We start from the raw sequence: 21,405 nt of genomic DNA, 5'->3' as shown, positions 1-21,405 counted from the left end.
TCTTTGTGACAGAGATAGAAGATGAGGCACTGTCCTCGTCAGAGGCTGGATGGCCGGATTTACATTTTTGAAGCCACAAAAGAAGACAGCTCTCTCTTCTTTGTAGAACATTTTCTACATATCTTGCAGTCTTTGGTCTTGTGATTTGGGTATAAGCAGTATATGCAATCATCATGTGGGTCACCCACATATAATCTCGTTTTCAGACAGGTCGCACAGGATCTGAAAAGCCCTCTTTCTGGTGTCTGACATGGCAGCCAGTTTGAAGCACCAGAAGAAGAGATGTAAATTCCGAAATCCCAGGGAATACGTTTCTAAGAGGAAAACTGAGCAGAGCTCAAAGGAGACTCCTCAGCATGACGAGCAATAGAAAATCTGAGGGAAGGCAGTTCCTCACAGGAGGCTTCTAGAAGGTGGTGCAGCCTGATTGGTTGAACAAAATGACTGATATGTCACTAAGCTAAAGGCCTAACGCATGTAATGTAGGTATACATATATAAGCGTATCTTATGTATTACACCGGGGACTCCAATCTCGACAGCGGTGAAGTATTCAAGCATATGAAACTATGAAAGTTCCAATACTGGATTAAAAACAATGCCTCTACGGAGCCCATCTCCAAGTCTTTCACACCTTAAAATGGATTAATCCAGAGGAATTACTTTGATTGTGTTTTAGCCACATTTTAGGTACCCAGAGGCCATCAAATTTTAATTGAGTTACTAAGTCAGTTATTTCCTGTATAGGTTTTTGCACGGACCATATATTTATTAATCCTAACTTAACGTGTGTGTCTGAATTATTTAAGATAGAACAAACAAGTTAATCTGCAGGTTCAATTGACAGATCAGAAGCGACAGCCTGAGGACTAAGAACGAAAGACTGAGGACTAGGCTATTCAGTAGTATTAAGCGATACTGATGACAGCGGGTGAAAGCATATTTAGAAAAGCCATCTTACCTGCAGCTCTGGGAGAAACCAAGAGGCTACTAGTTTACAATCATTAAGTTGCCCGAGAGGTAAAACAGTTTTGGTGCCAGCTGAGTAAGAATCCTTTTAAAAAAAAAAACAGAGGATTGCAGTCTCTGGTCCCAGGTTGGCATGATTGGCTGACATTAGTGTGCTGCCGACAAGGACGCATTGTCAAAACGTTTAAATAAATAGTGTTGAGATAATTGCAACGTAATGCTTTCAGCATCCCTATAGCAGCAACCTACTTCTGTGGCAAGATGGAGGCCAGGGACGTTTTGCAATAGAGACGTAGTTTTTATATAACTGTGTATGCGTTACGACAATGAACCACTACTGTTACAGAGTAATATTCAGGGATTCTGCCTGGGTTATAAAGCAGTTCATGTTTTTAATACGAACATCTGTTTTTAGGTTGAGCCTAGGCAGCGCGCATGCGCTGTCTTCGAGACATGCGGTATTTGCACTATGGGCTTTGAACACGCCCAGCGCTTTTTCATTGGTTATTTCCTCTGGCTTTCGAAATTCTTTTAATGTTGTGGGTGAATATTTATATTTGTCCCGCCTTTTGGCTGTTTTGTTCCCACCCTGGAGACTGCAGCTGCTTACACGTATTCTTTCAATATCGGCAATATGTTTTAGTTTTGGTACACTCTTTTTTATTTATTTAACTGTGGTTGCAACTTTATCTGAAGTATTTTTGTTCCATGATCAGCACGACAAGCCACGCCACATCTTTAAGTATTGCGGCTGTGCCTTCCGGCTCGCTCACCTCTATTTTTTATTCTGAAGAGAAGAGACTTGAACATATTTTCATTCAGTGCTGCGCTCATTTCACAAGTGCTGCACTTTGACTACTCCTTTTGTCATGTGCACAGCGGTACCTCACGCTTTTACCCCCTTGTTTTGTTAGTTTCAGCACCTCTAAAACAGCTCAGGGATTGAGAAAATCAGGACTGGAAAAGATAGTCTGGCATATGCGACTGACCCGCGCTGTCTTTCCTGCTTACTTGTGGAAGCAGTCTCTTGTGCGGCTGGGTTTAGCGGGAAGAGCTGGGCAGATACAAGAACTACTGCGAATATACTATTAAGGGACGAGACGTCCGAAAGATACCAAAGACTTTCAGTTTGGGCATCCAGGCTCTCGATGATAGACTGAAGCCAGGACTGGAGGACAGCTCCTTGCTGTGCCGCAGCCGAGATAATACAACCCCACAATACCGTGTTTTGTTTGTTAAGCTCACACCCGTCATTGTGTACACAGGAAAAGCATGCTGTACCACACCTAATTTTTGTCTCCAAAAACCTTTCTTCTCTATTTTGTCAATTGTTCTTTGTTTCTCTCACACGCGCCATGGTAGTTTTGGGCCCGCCCCTCTCAGACCCCCTCACGTGAACAGACACTAGCTGATTATGGCCACGAAAGGGCGCATGGACGAGGGCGCCATTGTGTACACAGGTAAAGCATGCTGCAGCACACCTCATTTTTGTCACCTACAACCTTTCTTCTCTATGTTGTCGCTTGTTGGTAATCTTTGGGAGGTGGAGAAATGCACAGAGGCTAAATTCAAAGGCGCTTACGACGGACTAGCTCAGAACGGCTTGGGATTTTATTAGTCAATTTAAACCTCAACATCTCTTGAATGTGAATCAGATATTCCAGCATTGTAAAAGGCTGCACTCATAACTACTTTTCACCAAACGCAAGGGGGGCTCCTTCAAAATCCTGGTGATTGGCACCAGAGTGGGCTGATACAAGGACATGTTTGATGGTCTAGGAACCCAAGCCCCTGCTCTCTAGGGCATAATATTTTGAAGGCAATTAAGGAGTTGGTACGCTTAACTTTCAAAGGCTTGATGTGTTGGACATTTTATGTACATCTACTTTGGCCTTAGGTGGTTTAACTGGCATGAATCCACGTTCTCGCTGTACAACAGAGTAGCTAATTTGTTTGTGTCAGGTCTTTTTAAACATAGTATTTCTCCAGAAAATATTTTCCTTCAAAACTGTTTGTTGATGAATACTTGAGCGGTGTTACTTAGTCAACCGATGTGTCTGCACAATCTAAAATAGAAATGCTTACACAAACGTTTTAAATGTTGCAAAGATCCGTTTAACCCTAGGACATGCAATATTTGTACAATTTTTCAGCTGACTCCCATTGCTGCTTTCAATTCCCCTCATCCTCCCAACATTGCTTTCACTTCTCTCCCACCCTCCCATAGTTATTTTCAATTCACCCCCTGTCATTGCTTTTAATTCCCGAAAGCCGCCCAGGAAGAAGCATGCAGCACAGGGAAGCATGTATTCCAGAATCAGAGTGCATGACCCAGTATGTAGTAATTGTATAGCTATTCAATCCCTAGTGGCCCGGCACCCAGGATCATGTGCTTCATGGCTAAACACTTATAAACACTCCTAAAGACGAGTCCTATTGACTGTGCCAATGTTAGTTTCTTCAGCATCAGGAAGTACCTGGGGAAAAAAGACCTGCGCTTTTTTCGACTGCTGAACACTCTGTATGGCATACTTTCTGAAGAGGGAGTGAAGCACCTTCATGAACTATTTCAGGGTGGTGGGCAAAGGCTGGGGGGACGATTACAACAAAAGCCTCTATTGGATTACAGCCTGATTTTATCTGAAGGACACACTGGACTGTGAATTTCTCCCACTCCGAGAGAAAGAGTGGCTGACTGAATCCTCAAAAGGTTAAGTTCTTTGAGGTTTTAGGGTGTTCGCAAATAAAGAGGAAGATAGCTGCTGTTATCCTCTGCCGACTCCATGTTTCTGTTGGGGTGAATAAATTGCGGTTTGGTTACAGGTCGAAAGCACTGAACCCAGAATTTCCTGGGTTGTGGGTAAAATTTCTTCACTTGAATGCACCAGCCCAAGGTCATGGCAGTATCCCTGGCTCCACCTTAAGTACTTAACAGAGCTGTCAGCTTTTTCTGAAAAAGGCACTGCCAGTCAATGGACTCGCCAAAGGTTGAGGCTAGACGTCTTCGGAGAAACTGGTGGAGTACATCAGGCATGTATACTGAGGACTGCTACTGTAGCTATGGACCATGCAAAGGCAACAGCAGCTTTTGCTCTAGTCCACATTCTTACAATCCCTCCAGGCGATCCTACATCAGGGAGCATGAGGATTCTATCATTCTCTGGCAACATGGGCACCACAAGAAAAGCTTCTTCAAGACAGCATGGGAGCAGTAAGTGAATGCAGAGGCTTAACGAAACTTCTGTGAAAAGAATATCCAGCTTCTTTGAATCCCTATCTGAGAGGGCTTTACTGAATGCATTCTGCTTAAACTAAACAAATTAAGGCCAAGTCAAAAGGCTTTCAAGAGCAGGAAGGAATGGTGGATCTGAGGGAGCTGTCCTCTGCTTCTTGTAACCAGCTCAAGAAACTGTTGGGGAGATAAATCTTCCCAGGCTTCAAGCAGAGGGCATTAACACATCACTAAATTGAAGTATTAATGCGTCACTAAATTGAAGCATCAGTTTTGACGCTGTCTGCTTGACTGATAGTATCTCAGTAAATAGTCTAAGCTGATGTTTTTCAGCAGGTACAGATATCACCAAAGTCTCCATAATCACACCAGAGAACCGAACCTAGTCAACTACTGGGCCCCCGAGTCTAAAATTCCACTTCAAAAAAGAATCTAGACCTCATGAATTATGTTAATCTATTAGCAATCTTGCTTCAGTTTGTGTGGGAGGCCTTGGTCAGTCCAAATGACATCCTCTTCATCTCTGAGAAGCACATGGTAAAAGTCCAAGGCATCAGAATACTATTGTTAGAGACGATGAAACCAGGAGGAAGAAAACCTGAGATTTCCGTAATCTGTGGAATATCAGACTACCCTAGATACTCTGCAGATTCAGAATGCTGTTCTGATAAACTAAAAAAAAAAAAAGAAGAAGAAAAGAAGAAGAAAACACCAGTTACCTTCCGAGGAGCCGAGATGGGATTGCTGATATCTGGTCTTGGTTTATTAGAGGTTGACTTAGGCAATATGATTGCAAAAAGATACAGGTGTCACAGAATTTGTGGCAACATAAGAAGGTACATCAGTGGGGTTCTGGGCAAATACTGGCAACCCTGCCATCAGAAGGCATCAGTTTGGGCTGGGAAGGCTCGAAAAGAAGCTAGACTTACTTTGGAAAATGGCTGCAGAACTGGCACTGGTTACCAAGATCACTCTTTGCACCTATTAATTTGTTTTTTCCTGATAAAAAAAGGAAGAAAGCATGTGCCTACAATGATGTGTTCCAGAGAACTACCACCAAGAGGGGCCTGGATGTGTAACTGGTCCTAGACATTGCCTATAGAGAAACCAGAGTGTACTTAGCCTCCCAGTCCCAGAAGGCTTCCAAGTGCATCCGTGATGAGACACAAAATGAAGCTCCAAGGAACCAAAGACAGTCCTTGTTAGTGTCCCCAATGGACATCTGCTTCCTGCACCTGAAACACAGCTTTAAGCGCAAGGACTTCTGGGGAGACAGTCTATTATTTTGTATCTAAGTACCTAAAATCTGAGGGGGCAAAACATTAAATAGCCCTGTCCACTTCAGATGCTTAATGAACTGCATTTGGTGTCACTTCCATTGATGCCATGCAACTCTACTGCTCACACTAAACTGCACCACGTATCAAAGATACTTGTTGTTACTGATGAAAATGAACTGATCAATTCTTGAGCATGATTCACTGAACAAATCTGCAGGAACAAATATTCAGTAGGAAAATAATCAGAAGAGGACATAAACATGATGGGTGAATTTTTGCTTCTGGCTGATATGATAGTGAATTCTGAGATCTGACAGTGGCGAACATAGCACAAACTTTGGGAAAACAAAATAGTATTCCAGTGGTATGCACATTCTGACGATATAGAATACATAATTCTATGCTGGAAAATAAGAGTATGCATGCAAAACATATCTATTATCAAAATGAAATAAATTGTAGGCATGGTTCTGTGCCAAAGATGGATTCTGTGAGGAACTCATCTCTCCATTTATCCTATGAGAGGACATGATAAAGCAAATTATTGTAGCACAACAGCACCTCCACAAAGAAATTAGGCTTATGACAGACTATTTGTGAAGTAGTGAGAAACTACATCAACATTATGAGAAGGGGGTTTCTCTGGCAAGGTTCAGAGGAAAAAAACATAATTATAAGATATAGACACTACAAGAAGGCATACTATACAATTTCAAGAACATAAAAATGCGTACATCTTACACAAAACTTAAACCGGAAACAAGAAAGCTGGAAAGGCAAGATTAAAAAACATAAAACAGACATACCATGTGTAAATCTGTACCATCATTAGGTATTTCAACCTGGAAAAAGTAAAAGATATTTAGTGATTAACGTCATTCTCATATTATTGTGATATTAGTTAAATAACAGAGAAGTATTAGAAACATACAACAACAAATGTTGGGGAAAAAATAAAACCTTTAGCTCATTTTGTTTCAAAATTATCATACTCAGCTGACATTTCTGGCAATTTAAAGTTATGAAAGCACGTTATACATTATCATTATGGAAGCACAGGAGTCATTGTGTATTTAAGGTCGGACGCAGAGTTGATTATTAAAAATATGTTCCTCCAACGAAATTGATTAAAACATACAAAGGGTAGCCCAAGTTGCTTCTTAATAAATACTAAACCAAAAACAGTGACAATTTCCGTGTTAAAAATAATTTTTGGATTGTACACAAATTCTTATTCATCAGTCAGCTCTTGTCCCATCCAGAATAGCTAAATATAAACAAATGGACTGTATTGTTTTCTGAGAAAGGAGGCAACCCTACCAGAAGGTACACTGTGCACATCCAGAACCCATGAACAAACCTTCTAAATTGTATTTTCTCATCAGCTGATCTGTTTTTCTTAGACCCTGATTGACCTGCATTCTTGTTTCATATCGCATTTTTTTAACCAGTAAGTAGCAGAAGAAAATATTTCTGTCCATTTGAGATTTAAGTGTAGACTACCTTTTTCTGTAATTTCTAAACTTTATGATATAGCTGGACTAGATTGAAGGGGTTGGGCCTTATGAGTACAATATTTGGAAGGGTAATTCTGGCACCCAAGGACTAGCCATTTCGTAGAATATTAAGCACTCTTTTGCTTTCATACGATATGATATTCTGCACCCTCCTGAAGTGGCTGAAAGTGTAGGAGGAGGTCTGTAGTCACTGTTTGATATGTGTAGAAGAATTACCCGAGGGAAAATGAGAGATTATTTCTACCTCTGGCTCTGGCATTTTCTTTTGAAGTACTGCTACAGATATCTAGGTGTACAGAGTTGGCAAAAGGAGGACTGAACCCGCCGCAGGAGGAAACTGGTTTTAGTAAGTGTAAAAATCAGCCTGGGCAAGCAGTTTTTTCTTCCTGGACTACTGCTTACATGAACGTTGATCTAAAATCCTAACATAAATTGTCCTCACACTGAGGCACAGAAATAGCAGTACTCCTCGCCAGAGGCTTCTTCAGTTTTTGTTGGGTGTCTGCATTCAGTCCTGTTAGTGCATTGCATGGTTAATTGTTACTAAGACTGATGCACATGTCAATAAAAATGCACTAACATGTCTGAGCTACAGGACGCACCAAATGGATATTCACAATGACCTCATTGGTATCTCTTAAAAGACCAGTAGCTTTTTTCTACTAATATCACCGCCAAAGACTACAAATTTACAGAGAGAACAAATGCAGATATACCTGCTGCCTTTATGGTAGAGGTAAATGCGTCTTTTACATTGCATTTTGGAGGTTAGGAAGAGCTGATAGTGTAGTTGGAGGAGTAGGTACAAATACAATATCAAATTCTAGTAGTGGATAAGTCTTTAAGAAAAAGAATGCTGCCCAGGTTGACCAAAGAAGGTGCTGCAGTCTTCTCGATGGAGGCAAGAGATGTTGTCTAACGGCAAGACTGCTGAATGTCAACTTTGGAAAATGGGTTTAAAATCCTGGCCTGGGCAGTTCACTGAAAAATCATGAGATTAACACGGACTATTGTGAGACAAATCACTTATTTTCCTGTGCCTACAAATGCAGTGATTATGTGAAATGCACTAGTAAAAATGTGAAATGTAATGCAGTTGTATAATTCAAAAATGTAAAATCCCCACATGATGGACACGATCTTGCACAATCTCCCAAATTCCACCACCTCCCCCCAGTAAATGTCAGCAGTTCGATGCAGCAAATCCAAACAATGCGTCTCAATAATAAACACATCGGCTGCCTGGTTTGACTTAAACCAGATTGATATGATGGCACCTCAACTCAGAGGGACGGACCCCCTTGGTCTGTAAGAACGAATCCTACAAGTGGAAATCTTCTTTCACCTTGGTTTTCCCAGTTTTTCAGAGTAAGATGGATAAACCATGTAGGTGCTCTTGTCCTTCTCCACTTATCCACTGCTTTAGACACAATTGACCATACTAATATCTAAATTAAAGGAAATGGGTATCCATGATGCAGCATTAAAATTGATTCAATCCTTTCAAAATGCAAATACACAAACTCCAATAAGCTCATCTTTCTATACCAAGCCACATCCCTTAAATACGGTATGTGTTGTAGCTAGCCACGAGATGCCGGTGGCGTTCCAGGGTTCTCGATTGAGAATCCAGGTACCGAGACGTGTGGGAGCGTGGTGACAGTTGAGGGAGGAACAGAGGCGGAAAGCGGTCTCCAAAAAGGATGTGCTGCACATACAGCTGACATAATTTGCGTTTGGACTAAACACATCTATAGGCCAGGCCTCCTTTTCAAACCAGGAACTTGCAAAGGTTTTCCAGCTGACAAGATGTTTGAAGGTGATTAATTCACCTAAATATGGACTCCTTTTAACCCCAAAAGAGTTCACAAAATTTAAATTTGCCTGACTGGGTCACTGGGATGGGAGCATGTTCAATTTCAGCAAATTCAGTGAGTAATTTAGAGATTTATATTATTTCAAATCTCTAATTTAAAAGTCAAGTAGAACACGTAGCCAAAAAACTGTTTTTAGTAATTAAAATGCTTAAACATTCTGCTTCCTTTTCTTGAAGAGATTCTCAATTTTTCAGTCATAACTGCAAAGATTACAGTGTAGACTGGATAACCGAAATACTATATAACTGGCCTCAAAATGTTTTCAAAATTCTGGTGCAGACATGATTTTAAAAGAATCAAGAACAATCATCTGCAGGTTACACTAACCCCCCCATCTCTTCGAGATAATAACAAAAAAATAGGGCTCGTCTACGGAAAATGTTCCAGGATCCTGAAAAAAAAAAAAAAAAAAAAAAAAACAGGAGATATTTTCAATATTAAAAAAAAAAAAATCCCTGGATAGTGTAATTACGTACACAAGCATCCATAAATATTTGAGGATCTTAATATAGTTTAAGGTTTCACTTAAAAGGCTCAAATAATAAATGACCCGTTGATTCTAACTGCTCTAGAGTTGAAAGGTTTATGGTGCAAATACAGATGCTGTTATTTTTTTATTGGAGAACAATATAGTTTCTCCCATAAGCATACAGAAACAAGCATTGTCAAAGCCAACAGGTCTCGCCTATGTATGATCTATTGTCTTTCTCAGTGTTTTTTTTAAGCAATGTTTTCATGCTTAAATCACAAACACCATTCAAAAATAGGTTATATTTTATTTTGATACTAAGATTGTAGAATTATTTCATAAACTCAGCAGGTCTTGAAGCTACCCTGCGGTTAATTTTAAAGTGTATCCTAGTAGCAGACTGCAGGGAGACCCCCTTGTCTAATGTGTGCCCATTCGAAGGGCACCCTACCGGACAAATGAATTATGTAGGAAACGTGGTCTGTTCTATTGTACATACACCAAGAAAGCTTTAGAAGCATCATGAATGCAAGATGAGGAGAATGTATCCAGTATAATAGAGTAGTGAAGACAGTTACAGGGAAAGGGCGGGAGGCAAGTCTGAGGAAAAGAAAGAATTTAGGGAAGGGGCAAGTTTTTTTTAAAAAAAAGTAAAAAATGTTTTAAAAAAAATATATCACCACCACTGCCCTTACAAACGTCTACCAATCAGGTTCAGGGAAGTGGCAGCTCTCACCAAATGGACCAGCCCCAGCTTTGCACTGAAGAGAACAAGGCCAGGTCCGTCCTGTTAGGCTAGAATCTTTGTCACTCGTAGCCCATGCTCTGGTCACATTAACCTGACAAGGGCCCTGCCACAAAACAAAAAAACGCTCGCCAGACCGCATAGGAAATAACTTTCACTCACAGGGTAAGTGACAGTAAAAGATGTCACAGATGGCTCGCCAGCTATGAATGCTTGAACCGTTTTAGAGATGGTTGTTTCAAAATTGTGAGGATGGTATCTAGCTAAATGGAATCACAGAGCTTGTCACTTGGAAAAGTTGTGGTGCTAGTAACGCGCTATATCACAAGAAAAAAACACTATAATAAAGCAGTAGACAAAAAAAAAAAAAAAATATTGAGAGAGTACCAGGTAGAAGGTGTGGGGGAGGAGAAGAAATAGTACCTTAATCAAGCAGGGAGCAACAGACAAACAATGATTAAATTTAATCAATCTGTGCTTAATCCGTGCTCCACAGCAAGAATTGTAAGTTACGCTTGCTCTGTCCTGGGCATGTAGGAGGCTGCAAAGAAGGGCGACACTGAAGCTAATAAATGATGAGGAACAGGTGGGCTCCAAGCCCTTTCTGTAAACAATAGCGTTTTGCAAGTGAGAATGCATGTTCACGCAGGTTTAACCCTAAAAATTGACCTTATTTTCAAGAGCATTATTTAAGAGGTGCTACACCAACTGAGACAAAGACCACTTGAATAATTGAAAAAAAAAACTCAAACGGATATTCACTAGTGAAGCTGTGACTGTGTGAACTGTTTCAAGAAGAAAACGCAAGAGGAGCTAAAAACTATAACACATTTGGAAAAACAAGCACCTGCAAAACCAAAAGATCTGTCATTGACTGACAGCCTTTTTCCAATGCTTCTTTTTGTCATGGTTTTTTAAAAATGTTAGTGTTGTGGAAGCTGCTGCTTTAAAAAAAAAAAAAAAAACACACACCTTAAAAGCAAAAATATTTTCGTCTCAAAAAAGCATAAATTCCTATTATGGTCCCTGGCAATTAAGGGAACTATTTTGTGTGTGGATGTGCTAGATGTGCAAAATGCTCGCAGACTCGCAGTGAAGTAAGCCAAGGGATTAAGTGGCCTGATCCCTTGCCCCATGCAGTATGGCGTGTGGTGTGATGGGCAGGAGAAAAATGTGAACGGCTCAACAGCAGATAAATGGATGATGAGGACTATCTGAAGGCCCCTAGAACTGTATTATACTTATTATTTCAGTAAATCAAAAGGTCTTGGCTAACCCTTGATCTAGCGATAGAAACTCATAATTCAATTATTTGATCGAAAAATACAACATTAAATACGAAAAAAGTAAAGTAAAGATATAAGTGTTTCAGGATGAGAACATGTGGTGTATAATCAGGGGCTCAAATGACGACAAAGATTACGCATCATGACATTCTATCTTTTGATAAGACAAAGTACAGTACAGTATTGTGTTTATGGTCTCAATAAAACAGCAGTATTTAATACATAATTTTATCCTACAGGGCAAGAAGTAGGTTTCGGAGAGGAACAAAATAAAACCCTCCAGTTTTTTACTATGACCCACAGCAATGACAGACTTCAGTTGGTACGTAATTGGAAGAAAAGCAGACACCTTCTTACAGTTGTTAAAAACATTTGAAAGAGGAAAATAAAAGAACACAACTAAAGAAATATACCTTTCAGATGGAGTTATACGCTATTAAAACATAGTAAAAAGCTATCAAAATAAGATATTCATTGATAAGTAAACAAGTGCAGACAAGAGGAAAAAGAAACCAGACGGTGGGGAAAAACGGTATGCAGAATACGAATGAACTAATTGCAAACGAAACATTCACTTCTGAAGAGATATCTAGATTGCTGTTCGTTTTCAAATAAACCAAATTCATTGTCTCATTAATCATACAATTGCGCAGTACTCTGCAATATGGGAAGGAGAAATTCTAAATAAAGTTTTTTTAATACAAAAAAAAAAAAAATAAATGGAACGTGAAAGCCAAACAAATATTCTGAAACCAAGAATAAGAGGTTGGCTGTGAAAATAAAAACTTGTGTCGGATCCACTTTCATATGTAAAAGGCCTCAAAGACCAATCAATCAATGTGCCATTAACATTTTATTATTTTGACTAGTTGGGCGCAGCAAATCTCAACACGATATTAATGACAAATGTCACTTCTGTTAGGCCTCATGTAAAGGAACAACAGCAAGGTGATGGGTGGAATGCTTGAATTAATCTCGATGGATGGAATGCTTGAATTAATCTCATCCGCTGGCAATCACTCGGGGCTGCATCCCAATTCATCGTTTTTCCACCCACCATAACGCTTTAGTTTGGACCGACCCATATGCAAACAAGTCTCCAGCCTGCTTCAATAAGAACATTCCAGTCTGAACTGCAAAGCCAGGTCCTCCCTGAACCGGAATACAAGCACCCTAGGAACATTTTTGCTCCTATTATCGGCTCTTCAGCCAGATATTGCTCGATTCCAGTGGCACAGTGAGCACGGAACCAGTCTAGGTCCAAACTAAGGTGTCATGGTGTGCAAAACATGGAAGGATGGGGATGTGGCCCGAGGAATCATAAGTGGCTGAGATGTTTTCAAGCATTACATCTATCACAGTTTTAGATACTTTTCATGAAAAAGGAAGGCAAGGGAAGAGAGGAAGACAGGGTCAGCGAGTGCGTATGCTGTTTCAATATGGTCTGATCTAAAACTGCTGGGGTGGGCACACCCTATTTTCACAAAGTCTTGTATTCTTAAAATATATATATATTTTTTAAAACATCATCAGAATAGCTGCTGTATAGAAAATGTTACTTTGTAACTAGCTTGTAGTGCTGTATATTCAAATTCTTTTCACCCTCCTGCCATTTAGTGAGGACATGGGTATTGTGCTTTCTGACAAACAAGTATTCTGTCTTGAGATGAGTCGTAACTCCTGCCTGAAACCTATAATGCACAGGACACACACCAACTCAGATTTTGTGACCATTCTAACTCATTAACATTCTTTTTTGTGCATTTGCTTCTCAACATTTGCAAAAATGTTAGAGTACTTTCAAAATCTTAACCAAAAAGTCCCCCTCAACAATATGAAGATTGACTTTATGATTGGTTTATGATGATAAGAAGCTCTTTGTATTACAGCCTGACAAGCTGTTCAGTCATCTGGTGTGGAAGCCTGGAATGGATAGGGCTGTAGAGTTGTGTTGTCCCGCGGACTGACTTTATTGTCCTGCCAGGGACATTATAAGTGGGAGTGGGACAATGTTGAGGTCATGAGGGTCAAAACAGCTTGTGATCTGTTGGCACAAGACAAAGTCATGTGGTTAAGATGACCTGTGTGGAGACTGTGGGGATGTTGGAAGAACAGGGCTTAGTGGAGGCGAAGGTGTACCTGCCTGTGCTTTTAGGAAAAGTTGTAAATATAGAGCTCCTGTGAAATCGCCTCCTCAAATGTGAGGCTCTTGTTTTTTGGGGGCCGTAGGATCTGCCTGTGTTAGCTTTCATTACTGGACATCAGACAGCTCTAGAAGCTCGCTGGCCAGGATTATATCACGTGATGTCTAGGGATGTAGGTGAATTTTGAAGCAGACTTAGATGCTGGCTCAGTGCCTCAGTGGCTAAAATACCTTGAGGAAAGGAGCCCCTGGCTCTAGGCTTCGCCAAAGTTAAAGCAGGCTCTCAGCGCAGTAGCCGAATTCTAAGCCTTCTTGCCCGCAGTGTTGGTGCTCTATGCCTAGCTCCCTTGAGAGCAGTGCTTAGCCTTCGAGGTTGAATCCCAAAGGGTTCATCCTTGGGTGCTGGTCGAATGATGGGTGTCCTTGGTGTAGCCGCTGTTATTGTACAGACTCAGAGGAGAGGGCTATGAGACATTCTTGTGCTTGACCTGCTGGTAATCTTTATTGGCTTTTCCATTCATAGTAATACACCTTGACTTCTTCATGTCCGAAGATAGTCACCTCAGATTTGTCTTGTCCTGCATTTTATAATGTGCCTAGAGGCACTCCTGCCTGTAGTGGGCTGCCTTTTTGTCTTTATAGGACTGGTAGGCTAAACAGTGCGATTCCTCATTGTCCCAAGTTAAGTGCAAATGGCATACTTGGAAATGACCCAATCACAGGAACTTCGAATTGTATTCAGAGCAGAACTAAAAGAGCATGCTCACCAAAAACCTATCCCTCCCTCTCCACGAGTCATTCTCCCATGAACTGGTCTAAAAAACGCCCCCAGTCACAGTCAATTTTAAAGCATGTTGAAGAGGAGTCCCTTGATGCTGTAGCTGAAGTTCCCGTAACTAGTCAATACGACAGTGCCTGCAGCTTGACCGTCATGGAGTTTGAGCGGTACATACAAAACCACAAGGCAGAAGAAAAAAACTAAACTCTGAAGTACAGTTTTTTCCTGGTGCATTGTGGGCTTCAGGAAGAGTCATGAATTATCTCAAGATCACTTGTTTTCTTTTAAGAACAAAAACTTGTAACATCCGTAAGCCATTATACAATATATTACAAATTTAGTAGAAAAAAGACGCACATCCTATTGTTTTAAAACGTCAGCTGCATAGATTCAACATATAGTAGAAATTATACAGAAATTCTTACAAGTTTTCCTCTTTGTAGAGCAGATCTAGTCTCACGAAGAGTGTAGACATCCCCACAAACTGAAATTTCACGCCACAATCCAGGTTTAGATTCTTCTGTAAACCCTTCCTTCGGATGCATTACCAGAACACCATTTGTGGTTAAACCATCCATGTGGCCATCGGGGTTCTTCCATTTGGCTGCTTTCTCCTATACACAAAACACAGCAATCAATAAGCAAAGATCAGAAGATTTAAAATGTTTGTTCCATATGAAGCAAAATCTCTGCTGATACCTTACAGGTCGAAAAGTCAGAGTATCTACCCTGTCAGAAGGCTATATATTGCTCCTTTCCTGAAGGATAAATCCTTTAACAGAGACCAAGTTTAAATTGTACAGCACAAATTCATTACATAGTTAGATAATTAATTTATATAATGCTGAACATGTCACCTTATTGCTACTCCCAAGCACTTCAGGAAAAACATGCATTGGGTATACAAATACAACTTACTCAATACAAATTAGATAAGAAGCACACGCAAACTGTGGTCCAAATTGCTTTGTCAGTGTGAGGTAGGTGTAGATTCCACCACCCTGTAACTTCAGCTTAGGGTCCTCACTGTTACTTACTCAGTGTTAAAGGTTAGTTGGAACAATGTTGTCTTCAGGTGTTATCCACCCATTAGGATTATGAGACAAAATCTCAGTTGAGAAGGCCCATAACCAAGAGTGAGCCACCTCAAAGTTTACTACAGTATTAGTTTTGCACACTAAGTGTGACTCAAACGGATATATCGGGCAGCAATAAAGCTGGGACAGCACAATATGTGGGTGTTATTCTGTTCTTCACTGGAACTCAGTGGACTGATGCAAGGCCATTACAAATGTGACACTGCCAATATCTATGTCTGCTTCAATACGTACCCAATATCGTCATTACGTACATTTTTTTCGTTTAATTTTCTTGATTAGATATAGGACTGCCATTAAACTGCAAATTAAACAAGATACTGTGCAGTTATACACTAAAAACGTCTACCCAGGTTGCAGCAAACATTGCAAAACATTGTAATCTTCTAAAGCTAAAAAATAAAACTGGAAACCCAAAACAAGACATAAAACACAAAATTAGATAAGTAATGGGGTGTGTCCATCATCAAAGGGCAAGCAGTGGCAACAGCAATCAAGTCTGGCCTTTGACCTTGCTAAACTGGTGCAATTGTATTCTTTCGTTGCAAGGCTATGCCACAAAAATGAGTAGCACAATAATAAAAATAAAAATAAAACAAGATGCCTAAACATGGCTGCCATGTGCTTCCAATAAAAGGAAAATGTTACTTACCCTGTAAGTGTTCTAGATGAACAAGTTAATTACCTTCGGTAACGCATTATCTGGTAGACTATCGAGCTGCAGATGCCTTACCTTAGAATTTCCTGGCGTCAGCGTGGACTACAGAATTTTTTGCTGAGCAGTACCCTGTGCGTGCCGTTGGGAGCCATTGTTCGTCCACGTCGCGTCGCTGGAGCCGTCTGTGATGTCACGGTCGCTGATAAAGGTGTGTTTCTGCACTCTCTGACCTCTCTTTGCTCCCACGTACTCCACAAAGAGTTGGTCATCCACCCGGAACTCTCTTGTGCGGTCAGGGTAGACTGACAACGCTCTTTCTGTGTTTAGTTGGTGGAGTTGCCCCTCTTCCTTAGAGGGATGCAGTGGAGCAAAGAAAGTGGGCAGGGTGATGTTCTGACCCAGATCAAATGGGGTCACCATCTTGCGGAGGAAAGAGGCATGCGTTCTGAGAACCTCCTTGTCCGGAAACATAGTGAGATAAGGTGGCTTAGATGAAAGAGCCTGCAACTCACTCACCCTCCTGGCACATGTTATTGCCACTAAGAATCCAGTCTTGATGAACAGTCGGAGCAGGCAGTTGTGTAAAGGCTTGAAGGGAGCACACATACGAAATGTGAGGACAAGATTTAAGTCCCATTGAGGCAAAACAAAGGGCATGGGGGAAACATATGTACAAGCCTTTGAGGAATCTATGTACAATGGGAGTTTTGAACAGAGAAGTCTGATCAGGCAGCCGAAGTGGAGTACCCAAGGCATAACCCTGCTGGGCAAGGAAAAGTATAAAGAGAAGGATATCAGAAAGAGATGCAGAACGGAGGATCAATAGATCTTTCTGCACAATAATATATAAAACGTTTCCAGCGGCAGGCGTATACCGTTTTAGTGGAGGAACGCCTGGCTGCCAAAATAACTTTACAGACTTAAGGAGGAAGGTCAAAAGCCATCAATTGTCCTCGCTGCAGCTCCACAAATGAGGGCACAGAGTTGACAGTTTCGGGTGGAGAGCTTTCCTCTGCTGTTGCGACACAAGATCCTCCCGAAGGGACAGCCTGATCGGAGGATCGATGCTCATTTTCAGAAGCTCAGGATATCTGGCTCTCAGTGCTCAGTCCGGAGCCACTAGGATTACTTGGGCATGGTCGTTTTAGAGCTTCTTGAGAACTCTGGGCAGAAGTGGTATGGGCGGAAAGGCGTACAGGAGGCCTGAAATCCACTTGAGATGAAAAGCGTTGCCGAGCAATTTCGCCCTGGAAACTCCAACACGCAATACTGCTGACATTGCACGTTCTGTGTTGTGGCGAACCGATCAAACCAAGGTTCTCCGCACTGCTGAGAGTGTCCTTGTGCCACCTCGGAGTGGGAACACCATTCGTGATCCGCTAGGCATCGACAGCCGAGTTAGTCTGCCCCGGCATTCAGAGAACCTGCCAGGTGTTGAACCACCAGGGTTATGCCCTGCTGTTCCAGCCATGTCTAGCGATGCAGGGCTTCTTGACAAAGGGTCCACGACCCCACAACGTCCTCGGCTTGTTGCAGTACCACACTGCACCACCTTCCCTTTTACAACAGGAAGAAATGCTTTCAATGCCAGTCGGATTGCCTGGAGCTCCAGTAAACTGATATTGAGTCCGGATTCCACCGGAAACCAGATGCCTCTGAACTCTACCTCTCCCAGATGGCAGCCCCATCCCAGAAGTGACGCATCTGTCAGTACTGTGAGATATGGTTGGGAAGGTAGAGGAGTCTGCATCGGACTCAAAGTTCACTAACCACCACTGCAGGTTTTTTGCAGTTCCTTCCAAGATCTGAACTGTGTCGGTGAGATTTCCCTGATGCTGTGCCCACTGGAACTTCAGGTCCCACTGCAGAGCCCTCATATGCCGTATGGCATGTTTGACTAACAGGATGCAGGAGGCCATGAGGCCCAGCAGCCTCAGAGTCTGTCTCACAGAAATCCAGGATAGAGGCCGAAACATCGGTATTATAACCTGAATATCCTGGACTCGCTGCTTGGGAGGATAAGCCCGAAACTTCACTGTGTCCAGAACAGTTCGATGAAAGGGAGCTTCTGAGAGGGAGTCAGTTGTGACTTCGGCACGTTTATAGTGAGCCCAGCAAATGCAGGAGGTTCTCCCTAGTCTGAAGGTGGATGATGAGAGCCTGGGGGAGCCTTCAACAGCCAGGCGCCGAGTTAGGGGTAAGACTGAAATTCCTAGCCTGCTCAGATGAGCGGCTACCACCGCCATGACCTTTGTGTACACCAAGGGGCACTGGTGAGACCGAATGGAAGCACAATAAAACAAAGTGCTTGTGGCCCACCTTGAACCCCAAGTAACGCCTGTGGGCAGGCAGGATGGGAATGTGAAAATATGCATCGTGCACGTCCAGCGCTACCATCCTGTCTCCTTGGTCTAGGGCAGACAAGACCTGAGCAAGACTGAGCATCTTGAATTTCTCCTTTTTGAGGAAGGGATTGATGTACCGTAAATCCAAAATAGGGCAAAGACCCTTGTTCTTTTTGGAAATCAGAAAGTAGTGGGAATAACATCCATTGCCAACTTCTGACATTGGGACCCTTTCTATGGCTCCCTAGACCAAGAGAGCTGCAACTTCCTCGTAGAGCAAGGCTAAATGATCCTCCATCAGCCGTCCTTTTAATGGAGGCATAGAGGGAGGGAAAGACTGGAAGGAGAGGAAATAGCTTTTTTGTATGATCTGCAAGACCCATGTATACAATGTTATGGACCGCCAGTGAGGGAGATTAAATTTAATCCTCCCTCAAACTGGGCATGAGTGGTCCTGCAGAATCATACCAGGAAGACTTGGGTGCTGTGGAGGAGGGGGGCTGGGTGGTGGCATACCTCTGGATAGACCCTCTGGGTCTGAAGGAACCACAACCTCGTCCCTGCACTGGATGTTGAGCTGACGGAGGATGGTGGCTGATTTGTGGGTGGCGTGGTAAGACACCCCTTTCGAAGCGTTGAAAGGGGCGAAAGGCAGACTGCTGGCGAGGATGCGCCAAAAGGCCCAAGGAACTGGCTGTAGCCCGAGACTCCTTGAACTGCTCAAGCGTTGAGTCTGCGTTTTCTCCAAATAGGTGCGAGCCATCAAAGGGTATGTCCATATGGTTTGCCTGGACACCCCCAAAAAAGCCAAACGTGGTGATGAAGGACCACCGTAGAAGAAAATCGACCCACCTAGCGAGTCGGTCATGTCCAATCCACACTGGATAGTAAAGTTTCCTGCATCTGTCCAATCTTTAACAGCTTGTGAGAGAATGTCCCACACGCCCTCCGGGACCTGGGGCAGCACCTGTGTCACTGTATCCCATAAAGTATGGGAAAAACAGCCCAATAGGCCATGAGGTGTTTACAGATCTCAATGCCAGACTGGAGGAAGAAAACATTTTCTTTCCAAGCTGTTCCAACCTCTCGGAGTCCCTATCCAGGGGAGTGGAAGGGAAGGCACCATGGGAAGTGGAGGCCTGGGCCACCCAAACTCTCCGGGGTGGGGTTTTGGGTGAGGAAACTAGGATCATTAAGGGCTGGTCTATGGCAGCGGCCGATTGTGTTAACAGGAGCCCCTGTGCTGGATTTGGACCACGTCTCCAGGAGGAAATCAGTGAGGGCTTCTTTAAAGGGTAACATTGGTTAGTGTGGAAAGCTCCCCGGATGAAGCACCTCAGGCAGGATGTATGTCCCGACTGGCACCGTAGGCAAATCTAGGTCTAAGACATCAGCTGCCCTACGCACCACCATAGCATATGAAGCTCAGTTTTCCGTAGCTACAGTAGGAGGTGCGAGCATGCCAGTATCTGGAGAAGTAACCAACCCACTGGCTTCCCCTAGTTCCTCATACATATGTTCTAAACCATATTCCAAAGGGTAATGGAACCCCTCCCATTCCTCATCTGTACCTGGGTGATGAATATAAGCCTCAGGCACTGATCTGGCCCCTCTCGGCGCTGTCAAAGTCGGAATTGGCATCGTACAACGTTGTTACGGCTCATCTGGAATGAGGATGGGGCTCACAACACCGGTGGAGCGTCGGCGTCTGCAGCGAAGCTAGAGGAGGCCGACTGTGTGCACTCGGCGTTGTTCATGGACCAAGATTGGATTCTTTGAGTCCACAATGGTGCTGAGGCCGAACCACCGACGTGGAATCAGATGGGCCTGAAGGCGCACCAGCGGGCGCTGCCAGCTCAAAAACGAGGTGCATGGCATCATAAAACTCCTTGAGTTGAGCGGGGGTTGCTCCAGCTCCTAGAAAGAGGGATGGGGGGGGGGGGGGGGGATGTGGTGGGGGACCTTAAGTCAGCCCTGGAGTCGTTTCCAAGGAACTGTGCCTGGAACGTCAACGTTTCAGAGACACCTTTTGTCCAACGGCCGTGGCAAAGTCGAAGGCCGCTTGGACTTCTTTTTGTGTGTCTTCCCTGGGTGCCCAGAGGACCTAGAGTGTGACAAAAAGGACTTAAGGCTTCCGCAACCTCATCCTCGATCGGTACCGTGACCTCCTAGGTGTCGCTCCAACCGAAGTTAACTGCCAGGCCGCCATGAACTTCAGAGACCACTCTCTCAAAGCTTTCGGGGCCGTGGCCCAGCAGTCGGAACACAACTTCGAGTCATGGTCTCTGTCGAGGCACCAGAGACATACCCGTCTTCCTCAAGGTCATCCTCGCACAGACTCGAAAACGCATCAACAAAAAGGTTGAAAAAAGGTCAGAAAAAGGCCTGCCAAAATGGGCATGCGGATCAGAACAACACCACCCAACGGGCGCGTGCAGGGTGCTGACGGCAGGAAATTCTAAGGTACGGAATCTGCAGCTATAAGTCTCTATGAGAGTCATGTGCTTTGCATACTCTTACCATCTAGTGTTTAGTCTGGATGTGCGCAAGTTATTTTTCTTCAAATAAGTCTTTTAAGTCAGGAGGTAGAGTGACTCCTTCTCTTGGTGATAATGCACATGGGTATCAAGTCCATTGTTAGATTGTTTTCCCGCAGGCTGGTGAGAATGGAGTGTAAAGTGAGGGTACGTAAAGAGATGTCCAGCTGTATGCAAAGTAGACTGAACAGCCACAGGTTCAGGTGCAAGTGAATCAACAGCACTATATGCCACAAAAATATGCTTACAGGGGAGTCAACATTTTTTATTTGAGACGTGTGGTTGTAAACGTGCTTTGCATAGGCTGCAAGGCAGTCCTCCTCAGAAGTGGCGGATAACCTGTGGATGTGCAGTTGTTTGAAATTGTGCACATAGCACTGCCTGACCTACATTAGCTTGTTGGTGTGCCAGAAAATCCACAATGATTAGTGAAAGTGTGAAGCGTAGACCATGTAAGCTGCTTTGCATATTTC

At 42.9% G+C, this 21,405-nt stretch overlaps 1 protein-coding gene across 1 annotated transcript in view; it reads right to left on the bottom strand.

The window, feature by feature from the left end:
- PELI2 (pellino E3 ubiquitin protein ligase family member 2) overlaps positions 1-21,405 on the bottom strand; it is a 148,304-nt gene that overhangs the window by 38,980 nt on the left and 87,919 nt on the right. Inside the window, exons 5-6 of the mRNA XM_069207431.1 lie at positions 14,721-14,909; positions 6,287-6,322 (exon numbers count right to left, since the gene is read on the bottom strand). Coding sequence (XP_069063532.1) covers positions 6,287-6,322; positions 14,721-14,909 — 225 coding nt within the window. The remainder of the gene's footprint in view (positions 1-6,286; positions 6,323-14,720; positions 14,910-21,405) is intronic.

The sequence above is a fragment of the Pleurodeles waltl genome, chromosome 9 (assembly GCF_031143425.1).
Source record: "Pleurodeles waltl isolate 20211129_DDA chromosome 9, aPleWal1.hap1.20221129, whole genome shotgun sequence".
Classification (NCBI taxonomy): domain Eukaryota; kingdom Metazoa; phylum Chordata; class Amphibia; order Caudata; family Salamandridae; genus Pleurodeles; species Pleurodeles waltl.
This window is presented reverse-complemented; position numbering and strand designations above follow the sequence as displayed.